Here is a 22,868-nt window from a genome sequence, read left to right as displayed (position 1 = left end):
ACCCTCTTGATATTTTTCGGCTTTGCATACTTCAAATATAATGGGTGTCAAAACATTCATCGTTTGTTGTTTATTATCAAAAAGGTAATTATGTAAAATTATATGAAAGGTTATTAACCATAAATTATAAATTAATTAAAATTATTTAAAGATTCTTGAAAATCACGGTCAACTGTCTATGCATGTATATTGAAATATCTTTATAAGTTAACAGAGTTATAAATATATAGAATTCTAAATTAAAACACTGTATTATTTGTATTTTTCGGAAAGATTATACACTCTTTATAGGACTACGAAATGACGGAGTTTTTTTACCGGTACCCGCTAAATACGTTAAATGTTAAGTATTAGATTTTTTAAATGTTTAAAATGTACATGTATAGGTATTAAGCACTTATAATTATTGTGATTTAGCTGGCTGACATCTATACAGTATTTAGTTTATGGCAATCTGTATGGGCAGATGACTATAAATGTTTTCAATACGCTACATATCTCATAAACGCAAAATTGAGTATTGGGCGTTACATTACTCCAAGAAATGACCACTAATACCACGAGAAGACATGGAGGTATCATAAAAAGTGTAATCTGACCAGACATTGCCACCTGTGGTTAGGGACCAATATACAAGTATAGGTCCCTGCTGTGGCGTATGACACCATAGTGTTATTTAGTATTGGTCGGCACAGTATCTGATCATAACGAGATAATTGGTTTGTGCTGAACACAGGGGCAATAAAACCACAGATCTATCAATAAACAAGATTATTGAGATATCTTTTTTTGAACACCGCGATAAAAATGCTCAAACCATGGACTCTAGAATACACGGATAAGAAACATGGCAACATTCTCAGAATCATCACTGCTATATGTGTAATCACCTAACAATTCGTCTAAAAATAATTTATATATTTGAGTTGAAGACGATGTACTGTTGTTTAAGTCTGAATAAACTATCTGTCTGCCTGTCTAAATCCAAGCCGTCATCGTCCCGGTGAAAAAATCTGATTTTCAATAGTTGGACATGATGCCCTGATGTCAAAATACGAAATGACCCGCGTAACACGGACCGTGATTTTCAAGAATCTTTAATAAATTGATAATTTAAGGTAAATAACATTTCAAATAATTATACATAATTACCTTGTTGATAATAAACAGCAAACGATGAATGTTTTTGACACCCATTTTATTTCAAGTATGCATGCAAAGCCGAATAATATCGAGAGGGTCCGCTAAATACGCTGTTTCATCATAAATTTTACAACCTTTCTGTGTTATAAACAAGAGCTGAAATCGTTAATTTATTAAGATTCATTTATAATAAGCTTTATTGATATGTTTCGTGAACAAAATACTACAATATATTCCATAAAAAATATAATAAGATGGCAAAAGAAATTCAATGGCCGATTTCTAAACAAAAGCATAATCGCCAAGACCGTAGCATCAGTTCAGTGCGTTAGGAACGCGCGCTACATTTTCCCGCCTTCATTCCTTAATTACTTTGGTTTTTAAACAAAATTTTTTTCTATCGTATACAGAATTCTTTTCTCCTAAGCAAGATGTAATTTTTAAAACTGAACTCCAAATATAAACGCTACAAATTGGTATTAAGTACGAACATGTCAACCGTAAATCTAGATTCTAAAACTCCAAAACGGTATGATATTTGCAAAAGTTAAAGTTATAACTCGCCGGGCTGTCGAAATCAGAAGAAAAACTTAATATATATTGATATATCTGTTTACTGCGTAACGTAAGCTTTCTTATGATATATAATTTGTCAAAATCGGCCGAGAAATGAAACTATAATTTAACAAAAGACGTGAGTGGGTACATCAAAATGTATAACCTCGGCGCTTCGCTGTACGCTAATCGTAAAAGATCGATAGCCACGACACGTTAAAACGCGCGGTGGTAAAACATAAAATTTGTATTTTTTGTGTTTAACTCGCTATAAATCCATTAATAACAACAGGAATATACTAAAAGTTATATTTTTTTGAAAGAGGAATTAATAAGCAACAAGATAACGTATAAACCAATAAAATCGGATGAATAGTTTTTGCATAAGATTGAATTTACTAAAGTAAGGGTCAAATACTCGATTCATCTCCTGTCAATATACACTCCGTGAAAAAACATAAAAATCGAATATTCGAATATGAATTTTGGATTCGAATATTCGGCCGATTTTCGAATATTCGAATATTCGGTCCCATCCCATATTTTTCTTCATACACTGTAGGCCACCTTTTATAACAAACCTATTTGCTTCAGGCATTTTTAAGTAATTATAATGCCCCTCTTCGAAGAAGAAGGGGTATATTGTTTTGCTGGCTGTCTGTCGGTAGACCAGTCTGAATGTCTGTAGACCAGTTCGTTTATGATCAATAACTCGTCAACGAATTGACCAATTGGCTTGATACTTCACATGTGCATTGGCCTTGAAAAGTAGATGACCCCTAATGAAATAGGGGACACTAGGTCAAAGATCAAGGTCACTATCACACTTTGCTGGATGTCGGTAGACCAGTCTGAATGTCCGTAGACCAGTTTGTTTGCGATCAATAACTCGTCAACGAATCGACCCATCGGCTTGATACTTTACATGTGAATAGGGCTTGGACAGTAGATGACCCCTACAGAAATTGGGGTCCCTAGGTCAAAGGTAAACGTTACTATTACACTTACTGTTAAAATCGTTTCCGATCAATGACTTGTCAACCGATTGACCAATTGGCTTAATACTGCACATGTGCATTAGCCTTAGACAGTAGATGACCCCTATTGAAATTGGGGTCACTAGTTTAAAGTTCAAGGTCACTACCACAATAAGTGTGAAAATTGTTTCCGATCAATAACTCATCAACTAATTGATCGATTGGCTGAATACTTCACATGTGCATAGGCCTTGGACAGTAGATGACCCCTATTGACATTGGGGTCACTAGGTCAAGGTCACTATCACACTAATTGTGAAAAACGTTTCCGATCGATAACCTGTCAACCAATTGAGCGATTGGCTTGATACTTCACATATGCATTCGCCTTAGACAGAAGATGACCCTTATTGAAATTAGGGTCACTAGGTCAAAGGTCAAGGTCAATTTCACACTAAGTGAGAAATTTCTTCCCATCAATAACTCGTCAACAAATTTACCAATTCGCTTGATACTTTGCATGTGCATTGGCCTTGGACAGAAACCCCTATTTAAATTCGGGTCACTAGGTCAGCGGTCAAGATCACTGTAACACATTAAGACTACATGATTGATAAAGATTCAATGAAAGCTGTACAAGGAGAATGGAAACAATTAGTTCACCATTTTTGCATAAACAAAACCAATAATCCCAAAGTTTCTTATGCAAATGGATGGTTATCTAACTTCTCCTCAATTTAATGACAGCAAACTTTTGAATAAAGTTTGGTAAAGATTCAATGAAACTGTAGAAGAGAGCGGAAACAGAGTATTTGAGTTATTTGTATAAACAAACAGAAGCATTCATAAATTTACACAATGTGAGAAATGGTGAAAAATGAGAACATAAGATATTTGAAATAAGTGGTTTTCTTGATAAAAAATCCCTTTAGTTATAAAATTACCTTAAATGGCCTTGCAACCTTTTTCACAAATGCAACAAAAAATAACAATTGACCATCAAAGTCTTGCATTTTCATCTTTGTGAATCGGTTAGCAAGACTGATATAATTGCAAGTAAAACTTCAGAGTGCTTCAATATGCTCACTTTTGCAGTATAATATTTTGCCGATAGCTCTGAACAAGAAGAGCGACGTGTCTCGTCCGCCTATTACCAGCAACTCCTCCTCCTTCTGGAAGCTACTCGTCTTGCTGAGTGACCTTTTTGCTCCAGTTGCTCGCTTCACAGAAGCGTTGGAACCAGTCTTTTTTATTGGTTGCTTAGGTTTTCTGTTGTCCATTGCACTTGCTAGATCACAGGTATCTGGTAGATGAGGAAAATCAGTGGAGATCAATATGGAAGTTTTGATTAATTAGTTACACAGATATGTTTGTTAATGTTAAAACACATTCACATTGATAAAACAGGTATACAGGCTATGTAAAGTACTACAACTAGCCATAGCAAAATGGTTGATGGTTCAGAACAACATGTTGAATTATTTATACAATTTAAAAATATTTGATAGGTAGATACTTAAAATTTATAATATGAATGATTGAATAAACCCTGCTCTGAGAAATAAAATAGGCACCCAATAACAACTTAAAGCGAGATTATACGATTTTTATGTGTGTTAAATTGTAATATATTGAAAAAAATATGTAACAATAACACAAAATAGGCAAGACAAATTATACATTGAAGACCAATTTCATAAAATGCAGCAAAGACAAATTAGCGCCTCGAGCCGATTGTGACGAAGATATTTCGTACATATTTTCCTACAATAACCAAAGTATTCGTCTTTTTATTAGGATCAGAGTTATTGTGTCGTATGAGTATTTATCGTTGCAGACATTTAAAATAAACCGTTAAACTAAATTTAGATTCACATCGTACATGCATGATATACATGCTGGCGAATTCGACTGTACAGACATTTTCGATTTCAGAATAAAATATCTGGCTTATTTCGCATTTCTCGACACATGTTCTTCTTAACTTTTATTTTAATTTATATTGAAATATATGTATAATAAGTTTTTTACACATTTTATATAAATTCATAAATATTTGACAAAATAGTATAATCTCCCTTTAACTCAAAGAGTTATCTTTTAACTCAAAGAGTTATCTTTAAAACCTTACCTTTAAGGCATGCAAATTGCATTGCATTGATAGCCCCGCGTATGTCCCCAGCACTGGCCATGGCTATAGACTCGATGACAGACTTGGAGGGAACTGTGAACATATGACTCCCTTTCTGGGACTCATCGGTGGCTATCTTGGTCAGGATCTTTGTCATGCTGGTCATGGCCACTAGGTTGAAACTGAAACAATACATGCATGCAAAGGCATTGTTGTGAAATATGTCTCGTTTTCTTATAACTAAATTTCTATTTGTTTTATTTATATTAAAATGTTTAAATTGCTCTTGTCTTTGCAACATAAATTTTACAAAACATAATAAGCTGAGATGCACACAAACCAACAGTCAAGTTAGATGTTGCATGACACAATACAGTAGAATTGCAATAACTCAAGCTGGCGATTTCGCGAAAACTGGCGATTACTCGAGCATTTAAAGAAGTCCCTAACATTTTCCTTTAATTTCTATATAAAAATACCCGCAATAACTCAAACATGCGATATTCGATTACTCGAGGATGTGTGCTGGTCCCTAAAAGGCATTTCACACCTAATTGACTGGCAATTATTTGAAGACACTTTCTCGTCTGGTCGGTGCTAAAAATATTCCATTTGTGAAAACAGCACAATCAAGCAGACAGAAAACACTTGATTAGGTGTGAAGTTAGTCGCAGTATGAGAAACACTGCAAACTGTCATCCTTTGAGATAAAAGCTACACAGTTACACAGTTTTAATGATAATTCTACCACAGCACGTGACTTGTTTTCTATATACAAAGAAGAAAAACTACTGTTGCTTATTACCCCGATATACCAACGGTTGTTTAAAGTGACGTCACTTTGATTGTTCGCGCACATTTTATGAATGAAGACGACGTCATTTGATAGTAATTGTAGTGGTGACGTCATGTTTTCGTGGAAAAGTGGAGGACGTTCAATTAATATAATTCTCATTTATAACCTTTAAATCGCGGATAACTTATTAATGAAAACGTGTTAGAATCGAAATAATCGTTCCGATGCTTGTTATCAAACCACTCGGGCTACGCCCTCGTGGTTTAATTCCTACGCATCGGAACTCCATACCGTTGGTTATTACCGCAATAACCAACGGTTACCCGTGGATTATTTCTTAATTAAATAATTACCAGCAATCGATAATTATGATAAAATGTATGGTATAAAAGAGCGCTTCAATCTAAGACTTGCACAGCACAAGTCTGACTGAATGTAAATTAAATACAAACTATGTAGCGATCATGTTGTTTTTCGTGTTTTTTTTCATGCGCACGTACGTACCTTGTGTGCTTTTTTAAATATGCTACATGTACATTGAATATTGTTTGAATATTTTAGATTATATATGTGTTATGTGTGTATGTACGATCATTCTTATTGTTTAGTTTAGTATACTGTTACCTTAAGCGATCTTAATTAAGCACCGTCTTTCATGTGAATAAAGTGTTTGCGGTCATATGTTAAGCATCACCAACCGTTACAGTGGAAACAAATAATACCATGGATTACTTGAAACCTGCGGTTACTCGAGCATCGAGGTCAGTCCTGTGCTATCTCGAGTTATCGCAGTTTTACTGTACTTGTATTTGAACTGCACATGGCATGAAACATGGGGCTATGTTACATGATGTTGGTGATATTTAACCATCGCTGAAAATCTTAAAACCTTCAATAACTGTGGAACATGTCCTGTCTTTGTACTTTATTTGATGTTAAGTGATACTTGACCATTTCTGGAAATCGTAAAGCCTTCAAATACCATTTAATTTTTAAATGAAACATAAAAGTAATACCTTATGTTAGTGATGTGTAACCTGCTCTGCACATCTTTGGGGAAGAGCAGCCTTTCTGTGGACTCTCCACTTGTGCTGTCACTGACAATGAAGACCAGTGGACTGCCTCCTGTCTGGGAATAACGCCTGGAAAAACAACAAACAAACTGTTTTGAAACTCTTATGTAAAACAACAGCTGTCTCCATAGGATGACATATGCCCCCAAAAAACGGTTTGATAGAAGTGATGAGCATTTTTCGAAACCTTGAACGCAGATTTCGAAACCTTAACGCGGACCCTAAGTTCAAGGTAAAGGTCAAAGGTTTCGAAATGTGTGTGCATATGGAAAGGCCTATATAATTGTCCATATACACATGCATACCAAATATGAAGGTTTCATCTGAAGCGACAGAGAAGTTATGAGCATTTTTCAAACCTAAACGCAAAGTGTGACGGACGAACAGACAGATGGACGAACGGACAGACGGACAGTGCGATCACTATATGCCTTCGGGGGCATAAAAACAGATATAACTGAGGCAAGAACCAGTCTGTTTCTTGCTGTACATCTAAAACCTCAATGAATTACATGAATGTCAGTGAGTTGTATACAAGTGGAGGCAAAATGGAATAGTTTCACAAGAAGCATGATTAAAAAAAAAATATCTTACCTTAATATTTCATGGAATGGTTCCGCATCTCTGTAGAATATATTGGGAAAATCCTGAAATCAATCAATGCAGATGTAAGAAACAAACTAGGGTAGTTTCAGAACTGAAAATCAACATTCATACAAATATATATAACTTTGTAAAGTTTTCACTTTTGAAAGTTGACAATTAAGATGTTACATTTTGTTGTTGTTTTTTTAATTAAATAAAATGAGGTACATTTTCTATGTTTTTTCAAGGTTTCCGCAAAGTTCTATGTTATTGTTGGTATTTCTGTTCCACACAATTGACATCTTGCCATATCATCAATTGCTCTGCTTGCCTAGTCATAAGCCCTAGTGATTAGAATGACATTTTTATTTTTGCATGCTTTACACGAAATGCATGTGAACTGTTAATCTGTTGCTAGACAATTACAAAATTGTCAGAAAAATATAGTGCTACGCAACCCATGCTCCTTATCATAATGCAGTTTTTTTAAACAGGTTGCACATAATACACGGTGGCACACTTTACATGAACAAAATGGCAGATAGAAAGCGCCCATAAGGGGCTTGTCAAAAATATATTTCATTGGTTTATTGCAGGCTTATCAGCTCCATTCATTGACAGCTGGCAAGTGGCAACTGTAACCATGTCAGATCCAACAAAACATATTTTACGAATATCTGCTTGTACATCAGACATTACCATCAGGTCATACCTCCACCATTACAAGTCTCCTAGAGGCCACACCCCCACTGCCACCAAAAATGTCCAGCGTGTTGTACTTGTTAGCCCTTAGAAGAAACTCCTGGAACTGTGACACCTGGGAACTCGATATGCTTGCCTCAAGGCGACCCCCTGTATAATAAATGTTTCATAGTATTAATGGTGACCCCCTCTAAATTAAATGATTCATAGTACATGTATTTGAGACCATCCCCTGTAGAACAAGCAAATTCGTTGAATTGATTTCCCCCGCCATAATACTTCAAGACACAAAAGTGTTCTGAACAGATGGACAACGCCAACGTGCATCATCCTCTTATCCATATATATACTCATACCAAGTTTCAATGAAATCCATCAAAGCACTTCCAAGATATGGCTCCGGACACACAAAAAAAGCATTTTTTCAAGATACAAAGGGCCATAACTCCGTTATTATCAGATGGTGTACAATGCCATTTGGCGTGCATCATCCTCTTATCCATATATGTACTCATACAAAGTTTCAAGGAAATCCCCCAAAGCACTTCCAAGATATGGCTCAGGATACAAAAGTGCCAGACAGACGGAAAGACGGACCGACGGATGGATGGGCGGACAACGCCAAAATAATATCCCTCCGCCTACGGCGGGGAATAATAAACTAGAGCTTTGTCACAGATGTGACGAATACCCCCACATGCTGCATTAACACAGAATATTTTGCATGCTGTCTACACAAAACACGAGAAGCTAATTTTTGGCAATTTTTAAGAATTATTATGCCATTATCATTTTTGGCCATTTTGACCTTTGAACCCTTGAATTCTTTCGCATGACACGCTGTCCAATGACTGTGAACAAAATTAATGTACAGAGTCATTTTAAAATCTCACAATGAATGACATAGTTATGGCCCGGACAAGCTCAATTATGGCCATTTTTGACTTTTAAACTCAAAGTGTGACCTTGACCTTTGAGATAGTGACGTAATTCTTTCGCATGACACACGGTCCAATGATTATGAACAAATGTAGTGAGTAATTTTAAAATCTTACAATCAATGACATAGTGATGGCCCGGACAAGATATTTTATGGCCATTTTTGACCTTTGAACTCAAATTGTGACCTTAACCTTGGAGATATCGACGTAAATCATTCGCATGACACACCGTCCAATGATTGTGAACAAATGTACAGAGTAATTTTAAAATCTCACAATGAATGACATAGTTTTGGCCCAGACAAGATCATTTATGGCGATTTTTTACCTTTGAACTCAAAGTGTGACCTTGACGTTGCAGATATCAACGTAATTCTTACGCATGACACACCGTCCAATGATGGTGAACAAATGTGCCAAATGATTTTAAAATCTCACAATGAACGACATAGTTATTGCCCGCACAAGCTCATTTATGGCCATTTTTTACCTTTGAACTCAAAGTGTGACCTTGACCTTGGAGATATCAACGTAATTCTTTTGCATGACACACCGTCAAATGATATTGAACAAATGTGTCAAATGATTTTAAAATCTCAAAATGAACGACATAGTTATGGCCTGGACAAGATCATTAATGGAAATTTTTGACCTTTGAACTCAAAGTGTGACCTTGACCTTGGAGACAGCGATGTAATTCTTTTGCATGACACACTGTCCAATGATGGTGAACAAATGTGCCAAATGATTTTAAAGTCTCACAATAAATGACAAAGTTATGGCCTGGACAAGCTCATTTATGGGCAACTCCAAGTGTGACCTTGACCTTGGAGATATCGACGTACTTCTTTCGCATGACACACCGTCTCATGATGGTGAACAAATGTACCAAGCCATTTAAATTCCAACAATAAATGACATAGTTATAGTCTGGAAAAACTTTCTGTTTAAAACGCAATAAGTGACCCAGTGACCTAGTTTTTGACCCGACATGACCCATTTTTCGGGACAGACAGACCGACCGACAGACGACAAAGTGACTCCTATAAAGCCCCCATTACCATTGGTAATGGTGGTAAAATTATTCATAGTATTTGAGACAACTCCATGTAGGATATATGATTCATAGCATTTGATTTGAGATGATTTTTAGAATTTGAAATAACTACCTGTAGAGTAAATTATTCATACAGTATTTGAGATGATTTCCTGAAAATTAAATGATTCATAGTATTTGAGATGACCACCTGTAGAATACATGATTCGTATTATTTGAGATGACCCCCTGTAGACAAGGGCTGTTTGTAAAACATGCATGCCCCCCATATGGGCTCTCAGTTGTAGTGACAGCCATTTTGTAAATATGTTTCTAAAAATCAATAGGGGTCATCTGCCAGTCATGATCAATGTACCTATGAAGTTTCATGATCCTAGGCATAAGCGTTCTTGAGTTATCATCCGGAAACCATTTTACTATTTCGGGTCACCGTTACCTTGACCTTTGACCTAGTGACCTGAAAATCAATAGGGGTCATCTGCCAGTCATGATCAAACTACCTATCAAGTTTTATGATCCTAGGCATAAGCGTTTTTAAGTTATCATCCGGAAACCATTTTACTATTTCGGGTCACCGTGACCTTGACCTTTGACCGTGTGACCTGAAAATCAATAGGGGTCATCTGCGAGTCATGATGAATCTACCTATCAAGTTTCATGATCCTAGGCATAAGCGTTCTTGAGTTATCATCCGGAAACTATTTTAATATTTCGGGTCACCATGACCTTGACCTTTGACCTAGTGACCTCAAAATCAATAGGGGTCATCTGCGAGTGATGATCAATCTACCTATCAAGTTTCATGATCCTAGGCATAAGCGTTCTTGAGTTATCATCCGGAAACCATTTTACTATTTCGGGTCACCGTGACCTTGACCTTTGACCTAGTGACCTGAAAATCAATAGGGGTCATCTGCAAGTCATGATCAATCTACCTATCAAGTTTCATGATCCTAGGCATAAGCGTTCTTGAATTATCATCTGGAAACCATTTTACTATTTCGGGTCACAGTGACCTTGACCTTTGACCTAGTGACCTCAAAATCAATAGGGGTCATCTGCGAGTCATGATCAATGTACCTATGAAGTTTCATGATCCTAGGCCTAAGCGTTCTTGAGTTATCATCCGGAAACCACCTGGTGGACGGACCGACAGACCAACCGACCGACCGACATGTGCAAAGCAATATACCCCCTCTTCTTCGAAGGGGGGCATAAATATATGATTTATAGCATTTGAGATGAACCTTGTAGAATATATTATTCCAAGAATTTGAGACGACCACTGTAAAATAAATTATTAATTAACTTTATAATATTAGACGAGAATTTGTTCAATTTGTTCGCCCAAAACAAGCTAAGCCTCGCCAATAAAGTTCTAAACTTGCCTTATACGAGAAAAAGGCGGCCAATATGGAAAAAACACGGCCAATACGGAAAAAAGTCGTCCAATACGAGATTCAGCCAATCAGAAACCAGGAAAAACTCGGCCTTATATGAGAATCTAAACTTTTGACAATTTGGACGCCATTTTGAAGTTGTATGCTTAGTTTTGGTGCAAAAAATTAAATCTTTAACGATATACTTTAAGCACTCAGCCCCTTATATATTCAGCTCCCTTTTTTGACAATAACAACAGTAAGGTTCAATATTTGAGCTTACAAAAATAACAACTTTCAATATTTTCAATGAACTACAATGAGCCCCCAAAGCAAAACTAATTCGAAATCATGAAGGATTTACACATTACAAATGCAATTTATAATGGCAATAAGTATGTTTTCAATCCTTATTGTCTTTCTGGGTTGTATTAAAAACAACGGCAGTGGATCCAGTGTGGCTGAAATGTTATTCAGGTAAATTTTGCATAATTTCGCGACCTGTCAAATTGTGTTCCTGCATCATGTAATGTCTAGGATGCATCTTTTGTCATATACTTAGTTTAAATGCTTTTGTTTCTGTGCACCAATAGAACAGAAATTTTGCTATTTTCCAAAACTTCATACTTCATTTAAAGCGGGTATACAGTCCAACCTGCCCGAGCGACCGCCTGTGAATAGCGACCAGTTGTCAATAACGACCACGTTGATTTCCCCCGGAACGATTTCACTATATTCTGTACCTGCGAATAACGCCCACATGCCAACAACGACCAGCGACCGCAATTTTACATTCCCAAAGTCGATTTTGATAGCTAACAACGACCACGTCAATGACCAGCGACCACCATTTTACATTCCCAACAGTCGAGTGACTAACAAAATCGTTTTAATTATCATAATATAACGTTCCATAACGAATAATTTAGATTTGACAAAACAGCATACACTAACTTATTAATACAATGACAATATATTTTTTGAAGGATTTTCTAGTAAACTTTGTACGTTGTCATCGGTTTGCAAAAAAAATAATCTTGTATTCCTTGAAAGAGGCTTACAACGATCACTTCAATCATAACAATTAACGATTTCACAACTGTCAATAAAACAATGAACGCCATAATGCTGTGATAGTCACGTGATAAACATCTTACCAGTGCACTGGTCGGTCGCTATGGAGATATAGGCAAGTGACAGTTTACTCGATAGCTGTTTCTTTTGTTTATTTAACACACATTGCTAATTGGTAGCCACCTGCTTCTTTTATGCATTTGGTAGTTTGACGAAGGTGTAAGAAGTTGCCTTTTTTATTTTATTGGCTCGCGATTATTTATATACTAATTGCCGAAAATACCAAACGTTTGGGGCTTATATCAACTTATAAAGGAAATTTACGGTTTCTTTACAATTACGATGCAAATTGTACGCATACAATTTAAATTCATTCCTGTCTTAAATTTCTCCGTGATACGACGCGCATAGATGATAGATAAGTAAATTGTCAGTTAAAGTTAACCATTATGGCATCTAAGCGTTAGTTCGTTTGTTAGTTTATGTTTGCAAATTGAAATAATACATGTAAATATAAAACACAACTGTGATTTCAATCCTTTTTTACATTACACATGCTTTAGAATTCACACATTTAAACAATAGAGCACATAAATCATACGGTACCTGTTAAAAACCTACTAGCATATTTTGCAAAGTTTCAATCGACCCTGCGAATAAAGACCACCTGTGAACAAAGACCACAACGACCAAATCCCTCGAGTGGTCGTTATTGGCAGGTTGGACTGTATACGATTTTGTCAAATATTTATGAATTTATATAAACTGTGTAAAAAACTTATTATATATATATCTCAATATAAATTAAAATAAAAGTTAAGAAGAACATGTGTCAAAAAATGCGAAATAAGCCAGATATCTAATTCTGAAATTGAAAACGGCTGTACAGCCGAATTCGCTAGCATGTATACCATACATGTACGATGTGCATCTAAACTTACGAGGGGTGTTCCAGAAGTTTGTGGATTTTCGCTATAACTTTCACTTGGTAACATAAATGGACAAACAAATATCATGTTAAGAATATTTCGTTCTTTCCAAATCTACTCTCCAAATATCATGGAAATGCATAAAACAATATATATATATATCAGAGATTTAAACATGTGCACAATGCGCACACCGACGCACGTGTAACGTTTCTGTTCAACGTCAGTGACGATATGAAGTGAACAACTGTCAAATCTTTTCCACATAATCACCTCCAACGCGAATGCACTTTATGTGTCGGGAAATCCACTTGTCAAAAGTGTCTCTATACCAGTCAGCGTCAAAAGACAACACGATTCGCTTTGCTGCTACTGTAAGTTCTTGTTTACTTGCAAAGCGAATACCGCGCAACTGTGATTTAACTTCCTGGAAGACGCGGAAGTCCATAGGGGCCAAATCCGGGCTCGGGCTATAAGGAGGACTTAGGCGCTGTAACGTGAAATTTGCCGTAAATTCTGTTTATCAACGACATTTAAACCAAATTTAAATTCGCGTACCGCTCATACTTATAATAAAATACACGCGTGCGCCGCATGTCGTTACTGAGGTCTCTATGGAATCGCGTTTCAAACGCGCTTTATGGAATTCATGCATTTTTAGCTTATATATAAAGTCCGTGATAATTGGTTTGTATAATATGTAAATTTCCTTGACTTTTACCAGCAAACTAATAAGTTATAGCGAAAATCCACAAACTTCTGGAACACCCCTCGTAGTTTAACGGTTTATAATACAAAGAGGAATGCTTCGGTTATTGTAGGAAAATATGTACGTCACTATCGGCTCGGGGCGCTAAATTGTCTTTGCTGCATTTTATGAAATTCAGCTTTAATGTTTAATTTTTCTTGCCTATTTTGTGTTATTGTAACATATTTTATCAATATATTACAATATTACTATATACAATATTACTATTGGCCTCAGGCCAATACGGCTGTCTTCAGCTCAATAACAAAGCCAATATGAATTCAACTAATTAATGACATTATTGGCCTGGGGCAAAGCCCCTAGGCCATAGTACTCATACCGATTTCTGAGATGAGCTGACTTGGCCGGCTGCCAAAACCAAATTTGTATAACTCCGATTTACCACTTATAATAAGTGCGTGCGCAATAAAAGTAGTTCTTTGCAGATCTCAATAACCCGGCTTGTAAATACAGAACATCATTATATAAAATGACAGTGTCATACAAAGTGTAAAAAAATATTATTGAAACAAAATTGTTAAGCATTGGCTACGACATAGTTTTTATTGTTTACATATTCATGCGAGAATAAGTTGCTCACTTGACGGTCTCTAACTACCGTTTCGCTGACTATGTCAAAACAATAACAACTTGTTTGCCATTAACGTTGAACTATAATCTAAACCAATAAAAATAAGTCGGTGGAACTTTAATTTTCCGAATTTCTCTTGATTTTTACATGGTTTAAATTAACCTCAGCTTTAATAACAATGAATACAGTAGGGCACAGTCGACAGTGACAACTTTCGGATAAACTTCCTGGTTTTTGTCAAAGGTAAATTAAAATAAGTTTTTCATTAGTTTTTCTCATTAAAAAAAAATAAAAGTTAGTCTTAAAGGATGGAATTTCATGTTTAATGAATCTATTACACCAATCATGATATTTGTATGAGCCGTTTTGGTGGTAATAACGACGATTTTAGACGCTGTTTATGTGTCTGTTTGCCTAGGTAGTTGTCAAAATCTTAAACACTTCTCAATTTATCATTTGTTGTTGAACTTTTCTATAATGACAATACATGTATTAACATTTCGGTGAACAATGTACGGGCATATATTCCATTAGACGTATTCTACTTTTATTTTATGTACTTAAAATTAGTGTATTACATTAAATAGACTGTGAACTATGCAAGGTTGTATTAAAAACTAATATCAAATTTATGTGCAAATCTTTGTGCAATCTCACAATGACAGGTTAGCGATAACAATTCCATGCGAAATGATAGCATTAATGCATATGTCAGGAATGTGTTTAATTACAATGTATATTTGATTATTTTTATTGGTACATATTTAAATGCTTCTATTTTTGTCAAAATTTATAGTTTTGGATGTCAATATTAATGGTTGTGTTCATGATCAAGTTTAACATGAAAGCAATGATGATCTAAGATTCATAACAACAAATAAAGAAAGTAGAAAGAAAAAAATATCTTTCTCATAAAGCACGACCAACTACACAAATATGTGGTAATGCTTTTGAAACTTTATATTTTCAATGAATTGTCAGACATGATCAAGAGGTTGCAGCTTAAGAAAACTGATTAAATGTTCTCAGTAAATATGTTTCTGGACTATCGGAATATCGTTAAGATTGTATTGAGATTCAATACTTCAGCAGACCTTTGTTTTCATTGTCATATATTATTTTCAACTATAACACAATCACACAAAAATATTTTGCTATATTTTATTTATTCAGGGGCAGAACCTACTACCTGGTAGTTTCAATGATGAACTATCATGATATAGGGCTAAAAGATGGATGTGCCAAATCCACCTCATGAAAAACAGATTGGGCAAAAGTGGAGTGCAACACTAAATGATGTGCTGCTAAATAGCAGGTTTGATATGATTTACACCTTGCATTGTTTACACTGCACCTTCATGTATACCATGTGACTTTTAGATCTGTGTTGGGAGAATAAGGCGCGACCCAGATAACATTTTTAAGGATGTCTTTTTAAATTATTTCACCATTTGTAATGGGATAAAGTCAAGAGCTCGCTCATACGTGAGAGTGTTCTATGGATATTATGATTTTTTTTAACAAATAATTTATTTTCAGTAAAGTTTGTAGTATGAAGTCCCAACACTGACCGACATTTTTTTAACCGTTCAAACGCGTCATTGCACATTACTGAAAAAATACTGATTTGTTTAAAAAAATCATGATACCTATAGAAAACTCTCACGAATCGACTTTATCCCATTTAAAATAGTGAAATATTTAAAAAGAAATCTGTTAAAATGTTAACTGGGGTGCGCTTTATTCTCCCAACACAGATGGTTTACCTTTATGGTGTTAAGTATGGATACTATTTTTTTAATATTAAACATTGACAATATACTATTCACTATGCATATCTTGAGGGTTCAGATTGTATAATGTACCAAGCAATAACTTTTTTTTTGTCTTGATTATATAATTTTAATAATATTTCTTGTGTTATTTTCACATAGAGTAAGTTAAACAAGCATTAAGGCAAAACTAAAACATGATATGGTTTTCAATTTCAATAAATTGTTGACAAGCTTATGGTATCTACTGGTGATATGTATTTTTTATGTGTTTGTTTAAGGTTTCTAATCAGTCATTTTTATTTTAATTATTGCAGATCTTTACAAGTGAATTTGGCAAATCCTGATGCAACCTGAGCTTACCAAGTTTACTGACAGTTTTGACTATGTGTGGATGATAATATGGACAATATATTGTGTTCATGTTGTGTTGTGATTGACATTTTTGAACAGATAAGATTTTTTAATCCAGACTTAACAGGTGATTTTTCTTCAAAGAATGAATACAATACTTTTTATTTATGTGCATGAATTTGAGTACAAAATAATATCAACAATGTGTATCTTGTGTTGTTTTTCTAATCAGTCTGTCATCCATAGGTAATATATTAAGTATGAGAAGGGAATATTTTTTTTACATTTTTGTTGTTTCTGCACACCATGTCAGATACATGAAAATATATTGTATGCCCCCAACGGGCGGCATATAGTTTTCGCACTGTCCGTCTGTCAATCTGTCTGTCCTCCGTAACACTTTTTGTGTTCACTCTCTAATTCAAGTAGTTCTAATCCGATCTCCAAACTTGGTCAGAAGTTGCATCCGGATAATGTCTAGGTCAAGACAAACATGGGTCATGCCGGACCAAAAACTATGTCATAGGGTCACTTAGTGCGTTTCAAACAATCAGCATGGTGTCCGCTCTCTAATTCAAGTAGTTTTCATCCGATCTTTCCCAAACTGTCAGAAGTTGTATCTACATAATGTCTACGCCAAGTGTGAACATGGGGCATGCCGGGCAAAAAACTAGTTCACTGGGTCACTTAGTGCGTTTTAAATATTCAGCTTGGTGTCCGCTCTCTAATTCAAGTAGTTTTCATCTGATCTTCACCAAACTTGTTCACAAGTTTTATCTAGATGGTCTCTAGGCCAAGTTCGAACATGCTAATGATGCTCCATATCTGTCCAGAACATATTTTGTTGATTTTCTGTGCTTTTTTTGGCTTAAATTCTTTAAAATAGTAATAAATATGAAAAAAGAACATTTTTTGTTCCCATGGCAACCATGAGTATTTACGGATTAATATTAGTACAATTAATTCCGTACTTTGAAATTAATTATGTTCATCCAGATACGCGATCAATGGAGATATTATCAACACAAACTGATCAGCATAACATGTACCGATACTGGTTGAATAAGGACGTCATTTCATCCAAAACAAGCATTCAGCATTTATGACACACAAAAAGTGACAGACCCAGATGGGTCATAATCTCGTTCCCAGCCACATATCTTCACCGCCTATGTAGGATGGCCATGACTTAATGATCGACTATCCATTGTGACTTTTTGAAAAATGCAGCTGCAGCCTTGATTTTTATAAACCTGTTTATAATAATGCATACACATACTAAATCAATAAAAAACTTCCGACAAAACGTCTTCTTAAAAAAAGATAGTTTGACTATGTAAAAAGATATTGACATCTATATACATAGTCGAACTATCTTTTTTTTAAGAACTAAACTTCTTCCCAAGCACACTAAATCTAGCCCCAGGCCTTCAGCGCCTACGGCGCTTCGATATTATTCATAGTATTTGAGAGGACCCACTGTAGAAAATATGATTCGTAGTATTTGAGAAGACCCTCCTGTAGAAAACATTATTCAGTCTTTGAAAAAATTAACCACCTGTAGAATAAGTTATTCATAGTATTTAATACGACCTCTTGTAGAATAAATTATTCATAGTAATTTAAAATGACCCCCTGTAGAATAAATCATTCATACTATTTGAGACAACCCCCTGTAGAATAAGTGATTCATAGTATTTGAGAGGACCCCCTGTAGAATACATAATACAGAGTATTTTAGCCATTCCCCTATAGAACAAGAAACTGTCGGAGACTGGTGATGCTCCCCAAAGTTTTTTTTTGTCACAATATTGCACTATATATTCAGATAAAAGGAAAATTCTTGAGGGCACAGTAGTTGGGGGGACAAGATTTTTTTTTAAGACAATTTCAAAGGGCCAAGGGCACAGTAGTTGGGGGGACAAGAATTTTTTTTTAGAAAATTTCAAAGGGCCATAACTCTGTGAAAAATCATTCTACCAGAACCCACTGAAAATATGCACATCTCCTCTTGGTAGTGAAGCTTCCCATAAAGTTTCATTGAATTCCGGTTATTAGTTGCTGAGAAATAGCCCGGACAAAAACTGTGTACGGACGGACAGACAGACACACACCCAGACAGACGAAGCGGCGACTATATGCTCCCCCCAAAATAAATTTTTGGGGGAGCATAATAAATGTTTCATAAAATATGTGACGATGTTTCATAAAATTTGATTCGACTCCAATAATTGTTGCACAGTATTTGAGATGACCAATACCAATCTAATGTTTCATAGTTAGAGACGGTGACACCCCGTCAAGCTAATGTTTCATGGTATTTCAGCCAATCCCATGTCCAGTAAATGTGACACATACATGCAATTTGAGAGAACTCCATGTGGATTTCTTTTTTCAAATAACTGAGAAAACATCCCGTTAAGTAAATTTTTAATAATTTGTGATGACCGCCAGTTGAATAAATATATTTCAGATTTTAGGTATGTGTATAAATATTCAAAACAATCTTATATCACCCTTTTTTTATGAAATGTATGTTTAAACAAATGGTTACAGTTTTGCAATCATCATAATCTTGACTAGTGGTTAAATAATATACCATAATTACTCTATGTTTTCGGACACTTAAAAATAAATAAAAAAATTTGTGTCCGCATATTTAGATACGAAAAATATTCAAAAATTACAGGTGTACGAAAATTTAGAGACAAAAATTTAGGCGTCCGAAAATTATAATAATATTGAAATAAATGCCATAAATCAATGTACAATAATTTTATTGTGATAAATTCTTGTTTTTCTGCTTGAAAAATAAATAAAAAGAAGTTCGCAGCTTTGTTAACTGTTGCCTGTAATGATATATTACAACAAGTAAAAAAGAGAAAACATACTTCTTCCTAAATAGGACGACACTGTTTTAAATGCTGTTTGGTGAATCCATTACTTTCTACTGTATAAATGGTTATTCACCCTATAACGCAAATGTAATGGTCCATTGCCGTTAGGCACGCATCTGTCTGGTACCATTACCTTAATCCGGTTGTAAAAATCCATAATCGAAGTGTCACAAGATAAGCGAAAACAGGGCCAAAGTATGTAGAATAGTGCGGTATATATACTGTCCGAAAATTAAGAGACATTAATTATGGACGAAAACACGTATGTCCGAAAATCAAGAGTCACACAAAATTATTATTTTGACTAAAAAAGAGGGTGTCTGAAAACTTACATGTAGAGTGTCCGAAAACTTAAGAGTAATTATGGTATTCATCTGTGATGATTAAATATTAAATGGGTACATGTAAACAATGATGAGGTAGCAATAAGGTTAGAAATTATGAAATATTGTTGGAACAACGTATAAGACATTCTGTATAGTAACATGCTTTTCTCAAACTAAAAAAATGTGTCCACCAAAGAAAACATATTTAACTAACTTCTTGCATTTAGAAAATGTTAATCAAAGTTAGAAATTAACATGTTCGATTTGGAGGTTAACAGATATAATGTAAATAGAATAACTTTTGCAATACCAGTACATTTTTGTATATCTCTAGGATAGAAATTGGGAGTTAAGATGTAAATTAGTAAAGTTGACTCATTATAAGTCCACACTCCTGTTCTACTGAAAATGTTTCAATTCATAAGCATATGGTATCAGCTCTTAAGGAGAACAATTGAGGCTTATTTCACTAAATATTATTGCATTTGCAAAAATACATCAAACTATTTTATTATTTCAAAGCTGTTGGTCCGAATTTACTTTACTTATGCTTCGTAAGTAACCGTAGTCTATTGCTTTGATTTTCAGAGGCAACAAACGCTACATGTACCACATGTATAGAAACAACAAAATGAGTAATCACGAAAAATATATATAAATCTGATTTAGATACGTATTTTCACTCATTTGTAGTCCCTTAGAAAGTTAAATTGAATTTTGGACCTTTCTTACTATTCTTACTAGATTCAATTTTTGAAGGCTTCATTTCCAACCCTTAGATACTGATGAGCAGCAAACAGCATAAAACCGGATTATATTAAATGGGTACATGTAAACAATGATGAGGTAGCAATAAGGATAGAAAAGATGCCATCAAATATTTGCTTCATTTCCAATTCTACGTAAAACCTGAACAGACTGCTAGTTACTCGCAGGCTGTTCTGGTTTTATGCTGTTTGCACATATTTATTTTGACTTTGCTCTTAAGTGGGAAAGGATAAAAAGAGTTTGTTGGGGTTTATTATTAGTGAGATGTCTTTCAGTCATGTTTTTAATGTTACAAATGGGTACAGTGTTAGTGGACTAGTACTTAAATCAAAGACTTCATACAAAATGTACTCACTAGACTTCCAGTCATTGTTCTGCATTCCCCCATCAAACTGGTCACCTGCCAGAGGGTTGGCCCATTCATGGAGCTCAAAGTTGAACTGCTTCGCAAGAACACGGACCGTGGCTGTCTTCCCCACCCCGGCGGGGCCAGTCAGCAACAGTATTGGGGGTAACTGTGGGAGGCAGGAAGAAATACAGACACATTAAAATGTATTGTGAACAAGATCCATTCATTTCAACCATCAGATTACTTAAGAGAAGATTTTCACTAGTGCTAATTGATTTAAACCAGTGGCTAATTACAAGAAAATTAATCTTAAACAGTTTCTTCTGAAGTGATATAGAGACAAGAGGGCCAAGATGGCCCTAGTTCGCTCACCTGAGAGGAGTCTGTTCATTCAATCTTTACCAAACGTCAAACTTGACCTAGATATTCTCCAGACAAACATCCTGGTCAAGTTCCATCATTATTGAACCAAAACTCTGGCATATGGAGTGATTTTGTTTTTGTAAGATTTGACCTGGTGACCTATAATTTGAGTTGACCCCCATTACCAAACATCAAACTTTGCTTACAAAACTAAATATTATGACCAAATTCATAAAATCTGAAACAAAATTGTGACCTCTAGAGTGTTTACAAGGATTTTGTATAATATAATGAAAATTTGGACAATCTTAAGAATAATTATGGCATTAATTATGTGATATAAATAAAACCAATCTTTTCACCAAGTTTCATGATGATTGGGCAAAAAATGTGACTTCTAGAGTGTTCACAAGCTTTTTTTACTATATAAATATTGAGAAAAATGCCCTGTACTGGCAGCCATGTTTTTTCACCGATCTGGACCATTTTCAAACTCGTCCGAGATATCAATAAAACCAATGTTTTGACCAAATTTCATGATGATTGGGCAAAAATTGTGACTGCTAGAGTGTTTACAAGGTTTCTCTATAGCCAAATAAGGAAAACTGCCCCCCCCACCCGGCAGCCATGTTATTCAACTGACCGGAACCATTTTCGAACTCAACTCTCATATCAAGGACACAAATGTTCTGACCAAATTTCATGAAAATTGGGCCAAAAATGTGACTTCTAGAGTGTTCACATGTTTTCACTATTTACATATAGAGAAAAATGCCCCGCCCACTGGCGGCCATGTTTTTTCACCGATCTGGTCCATTTTCGAACTCTTTCGAGATATCAATAAAACCAATGTTTTGACCAACTTTCATGATGATTGGGCAAAAATTGTGACTTCTAGAGTGTTTACAAGGTTTCTCTATAGCCAAAAAAAAGGAAAACTGCCCCGCCCACTGGCGGCCATGTTTTTCAACAGACCAGAACCACTTTTGAACTCAACCAACATATCATTAAGACAAAGATTTTGACAAAGTTACATGAAGATTGGGCATGAAATGTGACTTCTACAGTGTTCTACAGTGTTTACATGTTTTTTCTTTTTTTTGACCTAGTGACCTAGTTTTTGACCCGGCACGACCCAGTTTCGAACTTGACCGAGATTTCATTGGGACAAAGCTTCTGACCAAGTTTCATGAAGATCGGACAATAAATGTGGCCTCTAGAGTGTTTACGAACAAATGTGGACGGATGGACAACAGACATACGGACGACGGACAAAGACCGGTCACAAACGCTCACCAGTCCTGAGCAATCAGGTGATCTAAAAATATAAGAGATGTATAAGTGGACAATTGATTGA

General features: G+C 35.2%; 1 protein-coding gene across 1 annotated transcript in view; it reads right to left on the bottom strand.

The window, feature by feature from the left end:
• LOC127862002 (cell cycle checkpoint protein RAD17-like) overlaps nt 1-22,868 on the bottom strand; it is a 147,257-nt gene that overhangs the window by 95,717 nt on the left and 28,672 nt on the right. The window contains exons 5-10 of the mRNA XM_052400856.1: nt 21,155-21,314; nt 7,973-8,112; nt 7,270-7,322; nt 6,619-6,744; nt 4,807-4,988; nt 3,763-3,978 (exon numbers count right to left, since the gene is read on the bottom strand). Coding sequence (XP_052256816.1) covers nt 3,763-3,978; nt 4,807-4,988; nt 6,619-6,744; nt 7,270-7,322; nt 7,973-8,112; nt 21,155-21,314 — 877 coding nt within the window. The remainder of the gene's footprint in view (nt 1-3,762; nt 3,979-4,806; nt 4,989-6,618; nt 6,745-7,269; nt 7,323-7,972; nt 8,113-21,154; nt 21,315-22,868) is intronic.

Source organism: Dreissena polymorpha, chromosome 16 (assembly GCF_020536995.1).
Source record: "Dreissena polymorpha isolate Duluth1 chromosome 16, UMN_Dpol_1.0, whole genome shotgun sequence".
NCBI classification, from domain to species: domain Eukaryota; kingdom Metazoa; phylum Mollusca; class Bivalvia; order Myida; family Dreissenidae; genus Dreissena; species Dreissena polymorpha.
The sequence above is the reverse complement of the archived record's forward strand: the minus strand, read 5'-3'. Positions and strand labels throughout refer to the sequence as shown.